General features: G+C 42.8%; 1 protein-coding gene across 2 annotated transcripts in view; it reads left to right on the top strand.

Moving 5' to 3' along the window:
- The window catches only part of ARMC9 (armadillo repeat containing 9), a 188,546-nt gene that overhangs the window by 9,706 nt on the left and 166,066 nt on the right, over nt 1-12,774 (top strand). For both annotated transcript variants that reach the window (XM_033229873.1, XM_033229874.1), the window contains exons 3-5: nt 471-596; nt 7,788-7,958; nt 9,587-9,742. In XM_033229873.1, coding sequence (XP_033085764.1) covers nt 471-596; nt 7,788-7,958; nt 9,587-9,742 — 453 coding nt within the window. The remainder of the gene's footprint in view (nt 1-470; nt 597-7,787; nt 7,959-9,586; nt 9,743-12,774) is intronic.

Genomic DNA, 12,774 nt, shown 5'->3' with positions numbered 1-12,774 from the left:
GAGATGGGGTTTCACCATGTTGGTCAGGCTGATCTCGAACTCCTGACCTTGTGATCTGCCCACCTCAGCCTCCCAAAGTGCTGGGATTATAGGCGTGGGCCACTGCTCCCGGCTGGTAGTTCTATTTTTATTTTTTGTGAGGAACCTCCATACAGTTTTCTATAATGGCTGTACCAATTTACAATCTCACGAATAGTATGCAAGTGTTTCCTTTTCTCCACATCATTGCCAACACTTTTTATCTTTTGTCTTTTTTGTAATAGCCATTCTGACGGGTGTGAGGGAATTGTGTCTGTGTGGTTTTTTGATTTGCATTTCTCTGATTGTTAGTGATGTTAAGCACCTTTTCAGGTATCTGCTGGTCCTTTTAATGTCTTCTTTGGATAAATATCTATTCAGATCCTTTGGCTGTTTTTAAATTAGATTATTTGTTTGTTTTGCTGTTTAATTGAATTATTTATTTTTTATAGTATTTAGATTTTGCTGAATTTGAAGACACCTTGAAAACATTTTCAAAAGAATGCAAAATAAAAGGAAAACCATTGTGTAAAACAGTAGGTGGATCTTTCAGAGACTCCAAATCATTGACAATTCAGGTAATATTTTGCTTATTTTTCATCCCTATAGATAATTCAAGATGCTCCCAACTTGTGGAAAATGCTGCCATTGGATAGTACTGGAATAGTTTTTGAGCACTTGCTCAGAGTTACTTTAGATTGCACAAGTGTTTATAGATGAACTAATAATGTCATTTTAAATCTCTGTACCCTCCCTAGGAAATGTGTAGCCATATACGATCTTTCACAAACGTTTCTTGGGAAGAAGGAAAAGAAGAAACATGCAATGTTTAGGAACTGAGACAATTGTAGCCTTCCTGCTGAGGAGTTTCAGGTTATTAATTCTAGGCACTGGGGATCCAACAGCGAACAAACGAAATCCGGCCCCTGCCAGTACAGCATTTGCATTCTAGCTTGGGGAGGTTGGAGGGAATAGGGAGCAAGAGTGAGACTGACGAGGTGGGTCTGTGAAGGGAAGTCTGAGCAACTCTGTGAATACCAGTGGGCTGCAGGGGAGGTTATACAGACCTCAACTCTCAGGGTTGGCAGGGAACTTAAAAATCCTTGGCTGGGCATGGTGGCTGACTCCTGTAATCCCAGCACTTTGGGAGGCCGAGGCAGGAGGATCGCATAAGCCCAGGAGTTCAAGACCAGCCTGTGCAACACAGTAGTACCTCGTTTCTTTTTCTTTTTATTTGAGATGGAATCTCTCACTCTGTAGCCCAGACTGGAGTACAGTGGTGCAATCTTGGCTCATCACAACCTCCGCTGCCTGGATTCAAGCAATACTCCTGCCTCACCCTCCCTAGTAGCTGGGATTACAGGCAGATGCCACTGTATCTGGCTGATTTTTGTATTTTTAGTAGAAATGGGGTTTCACTATGTTGGCCAGGCTGGTCTCGAACTCCTGACCTCAAGTGATCCTCCCGCCTTGGCCTCCCAAAAATGCTGGGATTACAGATATGAGCCACCACGCCCAGCCGGAACCTCGTTTCTATAAAAGATAAAAAATTGGCCAAGCGTGGTGGCATGCACCTGTAGTCATAGCTGCTTAGTTGCCTGAGGTAGGAGGATCACTTGAGCCCAGGAAATCAAGGCTGCGTTGAGCCATGATCATACTGCTGCACTCCAGCTGTAGTGACAGAGTAAGACCCTGTCTCCAAAAAAAAAAAGTCATTATTTTAACCATTATTTGATGTCTTGATCTCATTTGTAATATGCCAGATAAGTAATCAGTTCACCTAGAATATTTCCATTGACTATTTCCTGAGACAGCATGTTTCACCTTTGGATGATTTTATTTATTATGTATGTATGTATGTGTATGTATGTATTTATGTATGTATTATGTATGTATGTATGTATTTATGTATTATGTATGTATGTATGTATTTAGTATGTATGTATTATGTATTTATGTATGTATGTATGTATTTATTATGTATGTATGTATGTATGTATGTATGTAGTATGTATGTATTTATGTATGTATGTATTTATGTATGTATGTATGTTTATGTATGTATGTATTTATGTATTATGTATTTATGTATGTATGTATGTATTTATGTATGTATGTATGTATGTATGTATGTATGTATGTATGTATTTATGTATGTATGTATGTATGTATGTATGTATGTATGTATGTATGTATGTATGTATGTATGTATGTATGTATGTATTTATTTATTTGAGACAGAGTTGTGCTCTGTTGCCCAGGCTGGAGTGCAGTGGCAGGATCTCGGCTTACTACAACCTCCGCCTCCTGAGTTCAAGCGATTCTCCTCCCTCAGCCTCCCAAGTAGCTGGGATTACAGGCACACACCATCATGCCAGGCTAGTTTTAGTATTTTTAGTGGAGATAGGGTTTTACCATGTTGGCCAGTCTGGTCTCAAACACCTGACCTCCAGTGAGCCACCTGCCTCAGCCATCCAAAGTTCTGGGATTACAGATGCGAACCATCATGCCTGGTCTATTTTATTCTTTTTTTTTTTTTTTTGAGACGGAGTCTGGCTCTGTCGCCCAGGCTGGAGTGCAGTGGCCGGATCTCAGCTCACTGCAAGCTCCGCCTCCTGGGCTTTCGCCATTCTCCTGCCTCAGCCTCCCGAGTAGCTGGGACTACAGGCGCCCGCCACCTCACCCAGCTAGTTTTCCATATTTTTTAGTAGAGACGGGGTTTCACCGTGTTAGCCAGGATGGTCTCCATCTCCTGACCTCATGATCCGCCCGTCTTGGCCTCCCAAAGTGCTGGGATTACAGGCTTGAGCCACCGCGCCCGGCCTATTTTATTCTTATAATTAAAAAAAAAAAAAAAAGTTTTGTGGAGACAGAGTCTTGCTTCCCAGGCTGGTCTCAAACTCCCAATCTCAAGTGATCCTCTTGCCTCAGCCTCCCAAAGCACTGGGATTATAGGCATGAGCCACTGCACCTGGCCTTATTACTTTAACAGATTTTTAAATTTTAACATACCTACTTCCAGAAATAATTTGAGGCTTGGCCTGCAAGCCCCTTGAGTAGCCAGAGTTCAGGTGGCAGCCACCGCTGGTTTTCTCCTAGTACTTGACTCCCTAGTGGCCTGGCATGGGCACTGTTGAGAGAGGGGCACTTTTGAAGTGGCCTGTGGAGCTCAAGGCAGGGCTTGAACCCTCTGCCTGCTCCCCTTCAGGCCTCAGGCCCCTGGATGCTGAGCTGCTGCTGCTTTCTGTCAACACAGACTCTTCTGTGGATGCTACAGGAGCCAGACCTCCCTGGCACCCCCTCCCCCAGAGAGAGATACGTTCAGAACATAAAAGAATACAGTCATTATTGGAGGCGAAAACAGGTTCTTAGAGTGAAGTGTGTTCTTCGGGGAATCAGCTTCACTCCCCAGCACCTGGCTTCCCTGGTTCTTTCTGGATGAAAAAAAGACCTTTACCCTACACGTGGGAAGTGTATGTGAGCATCTGTTAATTAAAGCTACCATTTGAGAGGAATGTAGCAAATCCTCAATACCTAACTAGCAGAACAGTGAGAATCTTCTGTGGAGTTCACACGTGACCGGATTGTGTGATGATACAGGGTAAGGCCGACAGGCCCTGTGTCGTGAAGCTTCTTTGCTTATCGGGTCCCTCCAGAGGCGGCTGCTGGGTTCCCGTCGCATTTCAGCTCCAGCTGCATCTGCGAACACTCAAATGTCTCTTCAGGTCTTTTTTAAAAATGTGATTAAAGATAACATAGAATGTGTCATCTTAACTATTCTTACGTGTACAGTTCAGTAGTGTTAAATGTGTTCACGTTGTTGTGAAACGGATCTCTGGAATTTTTCATCTTACAAACATGAAACTCTGTCCCCATTGAACAGCTCTCCCTTTATCCTTCCCCTAGGCCTTGGCAGCCACTATTCTTAACTTTCTGTCTATGAATTGGCTACTTTAGATATGTCCTATAAATGGAATTATACAGCATTCGTCTTTCCGTAATGGGCTTATTTCACCCAGCGTAATGTCATCAAAGTTCATTCATGTTGCAGTGTATGACAAGATCTCCTTTCCTTTTAAAGGCTGAATGATATTCTCTGATATATATTCACACACACACCCCACAGCTTGTTTTTCTGTTCTTCTATTGATGGACACTCGGGTTGCTTCCGCCTCTTGGGTATTAAGAATAATGCTGTTAGGGCCGGGTGCGGTGGCTCATGCCTGTAATCCCAGCACTTTAGGAGGCTGAGGTGGGCAGATCACCTGAGGTCAGGAGTTCAAGACCAGCCTGGCCAACATGGTGAAACCCCATCGCTACCAAAAAAAAAAAAAAAGAAAAGAATACAAAGTTAGCCAGGCGTGGTGGCGGGCGCCTGTAGTCGCAGCTACTCGGGAGGCTGAGGCAAGAGAATAGCTTGAACCCGGGAGACGGAGGTTGCAGTGAGCCAAGATTGCACCATTGCCCTCCAACCTGGGGGACAAGAGCGAGACTTCTTCTCAAAAAAAAAAAAAATAAAAGCGCCGCAGTGAACGTGGGTGTGCAAGTATCTCTTTAAGGCCTTGCTTTCTGTTCTTTTGGATGTATACCAGGAAGTATTGCTGGATCATATGGTAGCCCTATTTTTAATTTTTTGAGGAATTGCCAAGCTGTTTTACAAAGTGGTTGTACCATTTTCCATTCCCACCAACAGTACTTAAGCGTTCCAGTTTCTCTACTTCCTTGCCAATGCTTGTTATTTTCTCTCTGTGTGTTTTTAAAATATTAGCCATTTTGATGGGTTTGAAGTGATATCTTGTCATAGTTTTGATTTGTATTTCTCTGATGTCTTCAGGTTCATTTTTATATAACTTGAAAGATCTTGAACCTTTCTGATTATCACAAACATTTCTTTTCTGCTCATCCAATCAACAGCTGTGTCCCTACTATGGTAGATTTCCCAAATGAAGTGTCTGGTTTGAGTGAAGAAGAGTGGGGAAAAAAATTTAAAAAGAAGAAGAAAAAAATACATCTAGAACTGAGGTTTAGCAAAATATGCTAATTTTTAGTGGAACTCAAAAAATAGTGAGTTTCCCCCAGCAGTTTTATGTGTATAGTTCAGTAGTGTTAAGTGTGTTTGCATTGTTGTGAGATGTAAGAAGCATGTGTGTTTACAAGTTACTATTGATGGTGTACACATTTTCTCATCTTGTTGATTCTGCTTTGATCGTAGTTTATAGACCATCACTAATATTTTGTGACTGTAAGTTATAATAGTGGATTCTTTTATGTGTGGGTATTATTTTAAGCTCAGGGACCATTTCCAGGTACAGAATATGAGTCATGAGTTAGGAAGGATGATAGAGGTGATTATGATGACAGCAAAGGTTTGTGGTTTCAGGTCTACAAATAGAGACCTTAGAACAAACTGTAGATGGGCCTTTTGACTTGTGGACTCTGCCAAGCCATGTTAAGAAAATACCTTTTCTCTAAGCCATAACATTTCACAAGAGTCTGCGCTCACCTCATCCACACAGTCAGAGAGCTCTTGGTCACCACGCTTCTCGTGGCAAGGCCTCCTCAGGAATGGTCACAGGGCTTGCTTGGGACCTTGGCAGAGGCAAGCGTGGGGCTGAGCTTGGCCCCACAGCACTGTCCCGGGAGGATCTCTTCACCTTTGTGGCAGTCATTAACAAGCATGCGGGTCTCTGGCCAGCTTCCCCAAATTCTTCCAAGGGGTGGCTGTATTCAGCTGCTTGTGCTTTGTTTTGGCAACGCCCACCCACAGGTGCTAACAGACTGTCCCTTGCCTGTGTCTAGGAGGAACAGAAGAGCCAGCCTTGAGGAGGTAGATGCTCATTGTAGGGCTTATTAGAAAAATTCTGAGTTTACTTGAAATGTAACCGGCACCTTCCAGCATAAGGCAGTATTCAGAGACAGTTCTTGATCACATGACATAGTGAACATTTTTATAATATTCAGATTTGAGGATTCCTTACCAATCAACATCTTTGACATATGTGTAACCAAACACTGTTACATTATTTGTTCTCTATACATTTCCATTTTATGTTAGAAAATTTGCTTATAAACAGATAAAACAAGTAATTTTTAAAAATGACAATTATGCAGGAAAATTATCTGTAAACTTTTTTCTTTTTTCTTTTTTCTTTTTTTTTTCTGAGACAGGGTCTCATTCTGTCGCTTAGGCTGAAATACAGTGGTGCAATCTCAGCTCACTGCAGCCTCTACCTCCAGGGCTCAGATGGTCCTTCCACCTCAGCCTCATGGATAGCTGGGACTACAGGCACATGACACCACGCCCAGCTAATTTTTGTATTTTTAGTAGAGGCAGGGTTTCACCATGTTGTCCAGGCTCGTCTTGAACTCTTGGGCTCAGATGATCTGCCTACCTTGACCTTCCAAAGTGCTGAGATTGCAAGTGTGAGCTACCATGCTCGGCCATGTAAATTCACTTTTTTTTTTTTTTTGAGATGGTGTCTCGCTCTGTTGCCCAGGCTGGAGTGCAGTGGCACAATCTCGGCTCATTCCAACCTCTGCCTCCCGGGTTCAAGCAATTCTCCTGCCTCAGCCTCCGGAGTAGCTGGGATTACAGGCATGCACCACCATGCCCGGCTAGTTTTTGTATTTTTAGTAGAGACGGGGTTTCACCGTGTTGGTTAGGCTGAACTCCTGACCTCATGATCCACAAGCCTTGGTCTCCCAAAGTGCTGGGATTACAGGTGTGAGCCACTGCACCCATGAGCTCATTTTTAAAAGTATAAAAGAACAAAGGTGAATAATGGTGATAAGTAACAATGGTATTGGGTGGGGAAGTGAGGATTCTGTAGAAAATCCAATCTCAGAAACACTGTTACAGCTGAGCATAAAATGTAAGTCCAAACATCTTGGGCATTCGATACAAAAAGAACAGTAGCAGCTGCATTGTTTTAGACTCTTAGGAAGTTCTTTCACTTCTGCCTTTTACTTAAATCCACAAAATTATGCCACAGGTATTTGTGACAGGTGAATTATCTTCCTTGTGAGACAGGTGACATGATAATTGCCACCTCCTTTCTCCACAATTCTTTCAACTAGTGCATGCTAAATCATGACGCTGTCGTTGTCCCAGGTCAAACGGCACTGAGCTGGTGCTCCTTCCTCCATCTCCAGCCTTCTCTGTCGCTGCAGCTGGCAGGCATGGACAGTCACCTTATGGTATATTGGGGTCTATAGTGGCTTCCTTCAGCTCCATCTCAGCCTGGTGTGCTTCTAGCAGTGGGGCAAGTGGCAGTGCTATCGCCTAGGCCCAGGATTGACTGGGTCAGTGTGTGTGGGCTCCCGGCCACTCCAGGACGTGGAGCCATGCTGTCAGCAACCTTCTGTGCATGTGAGGTTTGTTCCTGGGAGGCCCGGCTAGACTCGGTCTGGATAGCTTTTGTCAGTTGCACGCTGTGGGTCAGCAGGTCCAAAGGGTGACTTCAGTATATTTACGTGTCCGTGAGTTCTCTGGCCCCAAGTCTTTGTTCTATGCCTGATTCTTTCTGTTTCAAAGACCTTAAATGTTTTGTGTGTTCTTCATAGTGCCCAGATTAGATATTGCAAAGGTGTGGGAAACCAGGGTTGGTCTGCAGGAATTGCAGGCTCAGGAGCTTGAATCCTGTGGGATCTCTGTTTTTCTATCCTTTACCTCTGAAAAGGAGTATATGGGAAATCTATGGTGTTGTGAGTTGTGAGAATTTTGGGTGTTGAAATTTACAACGAGATGTAGTCTGATGTCTTCTCCACAGAAGGATCTTGTTGCTGCATTTGACGACGGAGACCAGAAGGTGTTCTTCAGTCTGTGGGAGGAGCACATTCCCAGTTCCGTCCGAGATGGGGACTCCTTTGCCCAGAAGCTGGAATTCTATCTCCACATCCATTTTGCCATCTATCTTCTGAAGCACTCTGTGGGGAGACCGGTGGGTTTACCTCGTGTTGCGGGTGGGTCTGAGTGGTGTGTTAAGGAACAGTGTTTGCTGTCATTGTCCACATGGGCGTGGATTTTATATGTGGCTGTTCTGTTATATTGCTTACAAGGTACAGGAATCCTCTGTCCTGAGGAGTGATTTTCTACCATATTCCCAGCAGCTTATATTCTAATTTCTATGGAGATTTAATAATTTCTGTAATCAAAGCTATATTGTTTTCCTAAATACCTCAAGTTTTTGAAACCTCGTCAAAATTAAGTTTATTTGGCAATTTAGTATGTAGACATGTATGTCTAAGAGAATCCATGTTTCAGCTGCATATTAGACCCTATATTAGAACATAAAATTATTTACGTATTTATTGTAGAGAAAGGGTCTTGCTATGTTGCACAGGCTGGTCTTGAACTCCTGGGCTCAAACAGTCCTCTCACCTTGGCCTCCCAAAGTGCTGGGATTACAGGTATGAGCCACTGTGTCTGGCCAGAACACACATTTAAATTTAAGTAGTGGAAAAGGGTACGTCTCTTTGTGGAAAGTCCTTTTGAGTGATAGGTTGAATTTAGCGTCTGCAGTCCTTTCCCAGATGGGGCTGGAGATGCGAAGAGAGGAGAGGGCTGAAATGTCAAGCTGCTGGGGTGGCTGAGCTTTGATGACAGAAGGGCAGCAGAGGCGAGCTGGCATTTGACCCCGTGCATTAATTACTGCCCTGTGGACCAATGTGAACGCATGAGAATGTCAGAACACCAAAGGCGGGGACAGTGGTGGAGGGAGCAGCAGGACCGTACATTGTAGTAGTTGTTGGAAGGCTGTTCCTCAGGTTATTACTCTTCCAGGGAAGATCACAGGAGGTTTTCATTTTCTGTTTGTATTTCTGTTTCTTTTACGTCTGGGGGTCAAAAGAGGGCCTCATGGTATAGGTCAACTGAGATGTGTTTGTTTAAGAACAGGTTAGTCTGTGTACGAGACTGTGAAGGCCATGATTGGTAGAGCCAGTGTGGGAGCAAAGCCCCACATTCACCAACTCTGGTTTTCTCATTGAGAGCCAAGAGGAGGTAGAACCCTGAGAGGGGAACTAACTTGCCTGGGATACACATGGAATAGTGACACGGAGCGAGCCCAGGCCTTAGCACAAGAAAGGAAAGGAGTGAGATGGAAGCTTCTGTTTCCAAACACCATAAAGAAATGCCTGTTAACCTTTAGAAACCGCTCCTGCTGGAGGCATGGGAATGCAAACAGATACTTATTTATATCTGAAAAGTAGAAGCCATGTGTCTGTCTAATAATGAGGAAACTAGTTAAATAAATGTGATAGACAAGATGAGGTTTTTTCCTGCCATTAAAAATGTTTATGAAGAATTTTAAGAATGTGAGAAATGGCAATAATAAAGTTAAAAAGCAGCATATTGAACTGTATATACAGTTCTCTGATCTTCCTAAGTTTCATTAAGGGGGAAATTTAGGGTGGATGGTAGAATTCTAGAGACAATGCACCTGCCAGGCTAGATAGGGGATGCCAGCGACATGACTGGGATAGAAGGAGCCTCAGAGAGAGGATGGGGTGAGCAGATGGCCTGGGCATTGAGCTGGAGACCTCAAACAAGTGCTTTCCCTTCCTCCAGGACAAAGAGGAGCTGGATGAAAAGATTTCTTACTTCAAAACCTACCTGGAGACCAAAGGGGCAGCCTTGAGCCAGACCACAGAGTTTCTTCCTTTCTATGCCCTTCCTTTTGTTCCCAACCCTATGGTGCACCCCTCATTTAAGGAACTCTTCCAGGTAAGTGTCAGCTTTTAACTCTTGTGTCAGGTCCTGAGTGACATTGTGGTTTTACCTTCTATAAGCTGGGGGTTTCTGAATGATGCTTTAAAAAACTAAAATTTGCTTCTGTTATTATTTTTCGTTATAGCCATAATTTTTTAGTCAGTCTCCTATTAGATGGTTAGTTAGGTTTGGTTTTTGCCATCCTGTACTAGCAGTGGTTTGCGACTTGTACATACATTAAATCTGGAAGAGTTACAGTAATTAACACTTTGTAATACCAAAAACTAGGAACAACCCAATTGTACACCAACAGGAGCATGCATAAATACATTGTGTTATATTCACACAATGGAATATTATACATCAATGAGAATGAATGAACTAAATCACACAATGATGAAATCTTAAGCTGGATACAAGAGAGGACAAGCTATGTGATTCCCTTTACATATACATCAAAGCAAACAAAAGTAGTTTTTAGGCATATGTGTACCAGTGTTAAAATGTTACAGAAAGTTGGCCGGGCGCGGTGGCTCATGCCTGTAATCCCAGCACTTTGGGAGGCCGAGGTGGGTGGATCACTGGAGGCCAGAAGTTCGAGACCAGTCTGGCCAACGTGGGGAGATCCCATCTCTACTAAAAGTACAAAAATTAGCTGGGCGTGGTGGCACGCACCTGTAATTCCAGCTACTCAGGAGGCTGAGGCAGAAGAGTTGTTCAAACCCGGGAGGTGAAGGTTGCAGTGAACCAAGAGTGCCACTGCACTCCGTCCTGGGCAACAGAGCGAGACCTTGTCTCAAAAAAAAAAAAATTACAGCAAGCAAGGATTCTTACCTGCTCGAATGGCAACTTTAAACTTTTTACATTATCACACATAGAATTGACTTTTCAGGATGTATAGTTCCGTGAATTTTAACACACGTATGTTTTGTTTGTTTGTTTAATTGGTTGTTTTTGAGATAGAGTCTCGCTCTGTCGCCTAGGCTGGAGTATAGTGGCGCGATCTCGGCTCACTGCAACCTCTGCCTCCCGGGTTCAAGTGATTCTCTTGCTTCAGCCTCCTGAGTAGCTGGGGCTACAGGCGCGCACCACCACGCCTGGCTAATTGTTGTATTTCTAGTAGAGATGGGATTTCACCATGTTGGCCAGGATGATCTTGAACTCGTGACCTCAGGTGATCCACTTGCTTGGCCTCCCAAAGTGCTAGGATTACAGGCATGAGCCACTGTGCCTGGCCTTGTTTGTTTGTGTTTTGGAGATAGAGTCTCATTCTGTCACCCAGGGCGCTCTGTCACTCAATAGCAACTGATGCAATTCTTACAAATCCCAGTACATTTCAGCATCCCGTTCAGTTATAATTCTGTAAAACAACTTTCATCCCTCCTGAATAGTATCTGCTAGACTGAAGGCTACTTAGTTGACTGCTTTCATTAAAGCAGGCCTTTTGTAGAGTAGCCTAAGTTGAAATTTTTGCTGTTTTTTCTTGATCATTCTAGATTTACCTACTTTCTCTCCCAGAAAGTTGAAGAAATAAGCATTAAGAAGGTGGTTAAATTTGGAAGGGTTCAGGTGTCTTGGAGGATTAAAACAAAGAAGATAATAAAAATGAATTTTAAAAAATTAAAAATTAAATTTAAAAATTTCTAAAAATAAATAATCTTGGAAGGGGACGGTAGATTTTCTCCCAGTGAGACTTCCGTTCCTGAATATTCTGTTCATGAATATTCTGGCATAGGAGCATGGATAAAGCTTGGATCCAGGTGGCAGTAGAGCTGGCAGAATCAGGGATGGGGCCTGGCAGAGGCTGCAGCTGGCAGCTTGACTCACTCAGATTTGGTGTTCCAAGATAGAGTTCAGCTTCTGGTGGTTTAAGGAATTTAATGACCTTCCGTATTCATGGAGATTGATTTTATTCCATTTTTTTCTTTTGTTAGTCTACGTATGTTCTTTTAATGGTAACATAGATATTTTTAGTATGTATACACGATAAAGTCAATTTTTTTTTTTTTTTTTTTTTTTTTGAGATGGAGTTTCACTCTTGTCGCCCGGCTGGAGTGTAATGGCTTGATCTTGGCTCACTGCAACCTCCACCTCCTGGGTTCAAGTGATTCTCCTGCCTCAGGCTCCCGAGTAGCTGGGATTATAGGCACGCACCATCATGCCTGGCTAATTTTTATATTTTAGTAGAGACGGGGTTTCACCATGTTAACCAGGCTGGTCTCGAACTCCTGACCTCAGGTGATCCGCCTGCCTCAGCCTCTCAAAGTGCTAGGATTGCACTAAGCCACCACGCCCAGCCATAAAGTCTAAATTTAATCTTTATTTTCTTCCAGAACATTCAGGGAACTCAGAATGCATTAACTTCATTCACCCCCTTTGCAATTTATGTACTTTTTTTTTTTTCTCCACCAAGTATCTTAGTTATATATTTTAAATGTACAAATTAGGAAGTTTTACTATTTTATGCAATCAGTGTGTGTAGATTTTCCCTTATAGCTACCAGTATTTTTGTTTGTCATTCCATCTTGTGTTAATAACCTTCCATCTGGGATAGTTGTCTCCTCTTATTTAAGTACATGTCTTTAAAACCCCCTTTCCTTGAAGATCTCTTCTTTCAGTTCTTGTTTGACTGCAGTGTCTTTATTGCTTTCTCAGGTAGGATTTAGAATACTAGGTTTACAGTTATTTTCTCTTAGTACATTGAAGATACAAAGCTTAGCTAGATTGCACCATCTCCTAGCTCGCATTGCTGCTATTTTGAAGTTGGCTGTCAGTCTAATTGCTGTTCCTTTGTAGGTGATCCATCTCTTTTCTCTGGCCTCTGGGATTGTATCATTTCCCTACAGTGTTTCTAGGGATAGATTTCTATTTTTACTTGGGATTTGTTGGGTTTCCTGGATGTGAAGTTTTGTGTCTTTCAACAACTCTGAAAAATTCTCAATTTGTATCTCTTTGTATATTACCATTCTCTTTATTATCCCCTAGATATCTGACTAAGTGTGTATTAGACTTATATTCTCCATGTCTTTTTTTTGAGACGGAGTCTC

The sequence above is a fragment of the Trachypithecus francoisi genome, unplaced genomic scaffold (genome assembly GCF_009764315.1).
Source record: "Trachypithecus francoisi isolate TF-2019V2 unplaced genomic scaffold, Tfra_2.0 Lachesis_group13, whole genome shotgun sequence".
Lineage (NCBI taxonomy): Eukaryota > Metazoa > Chordata > Mammalia > Primates > Cercopithecidae > Trachypithecus > Trachypithecus francoisi.
This window is presented reverse-complemented; position numbering and strand designations above follow the sequence as displayed.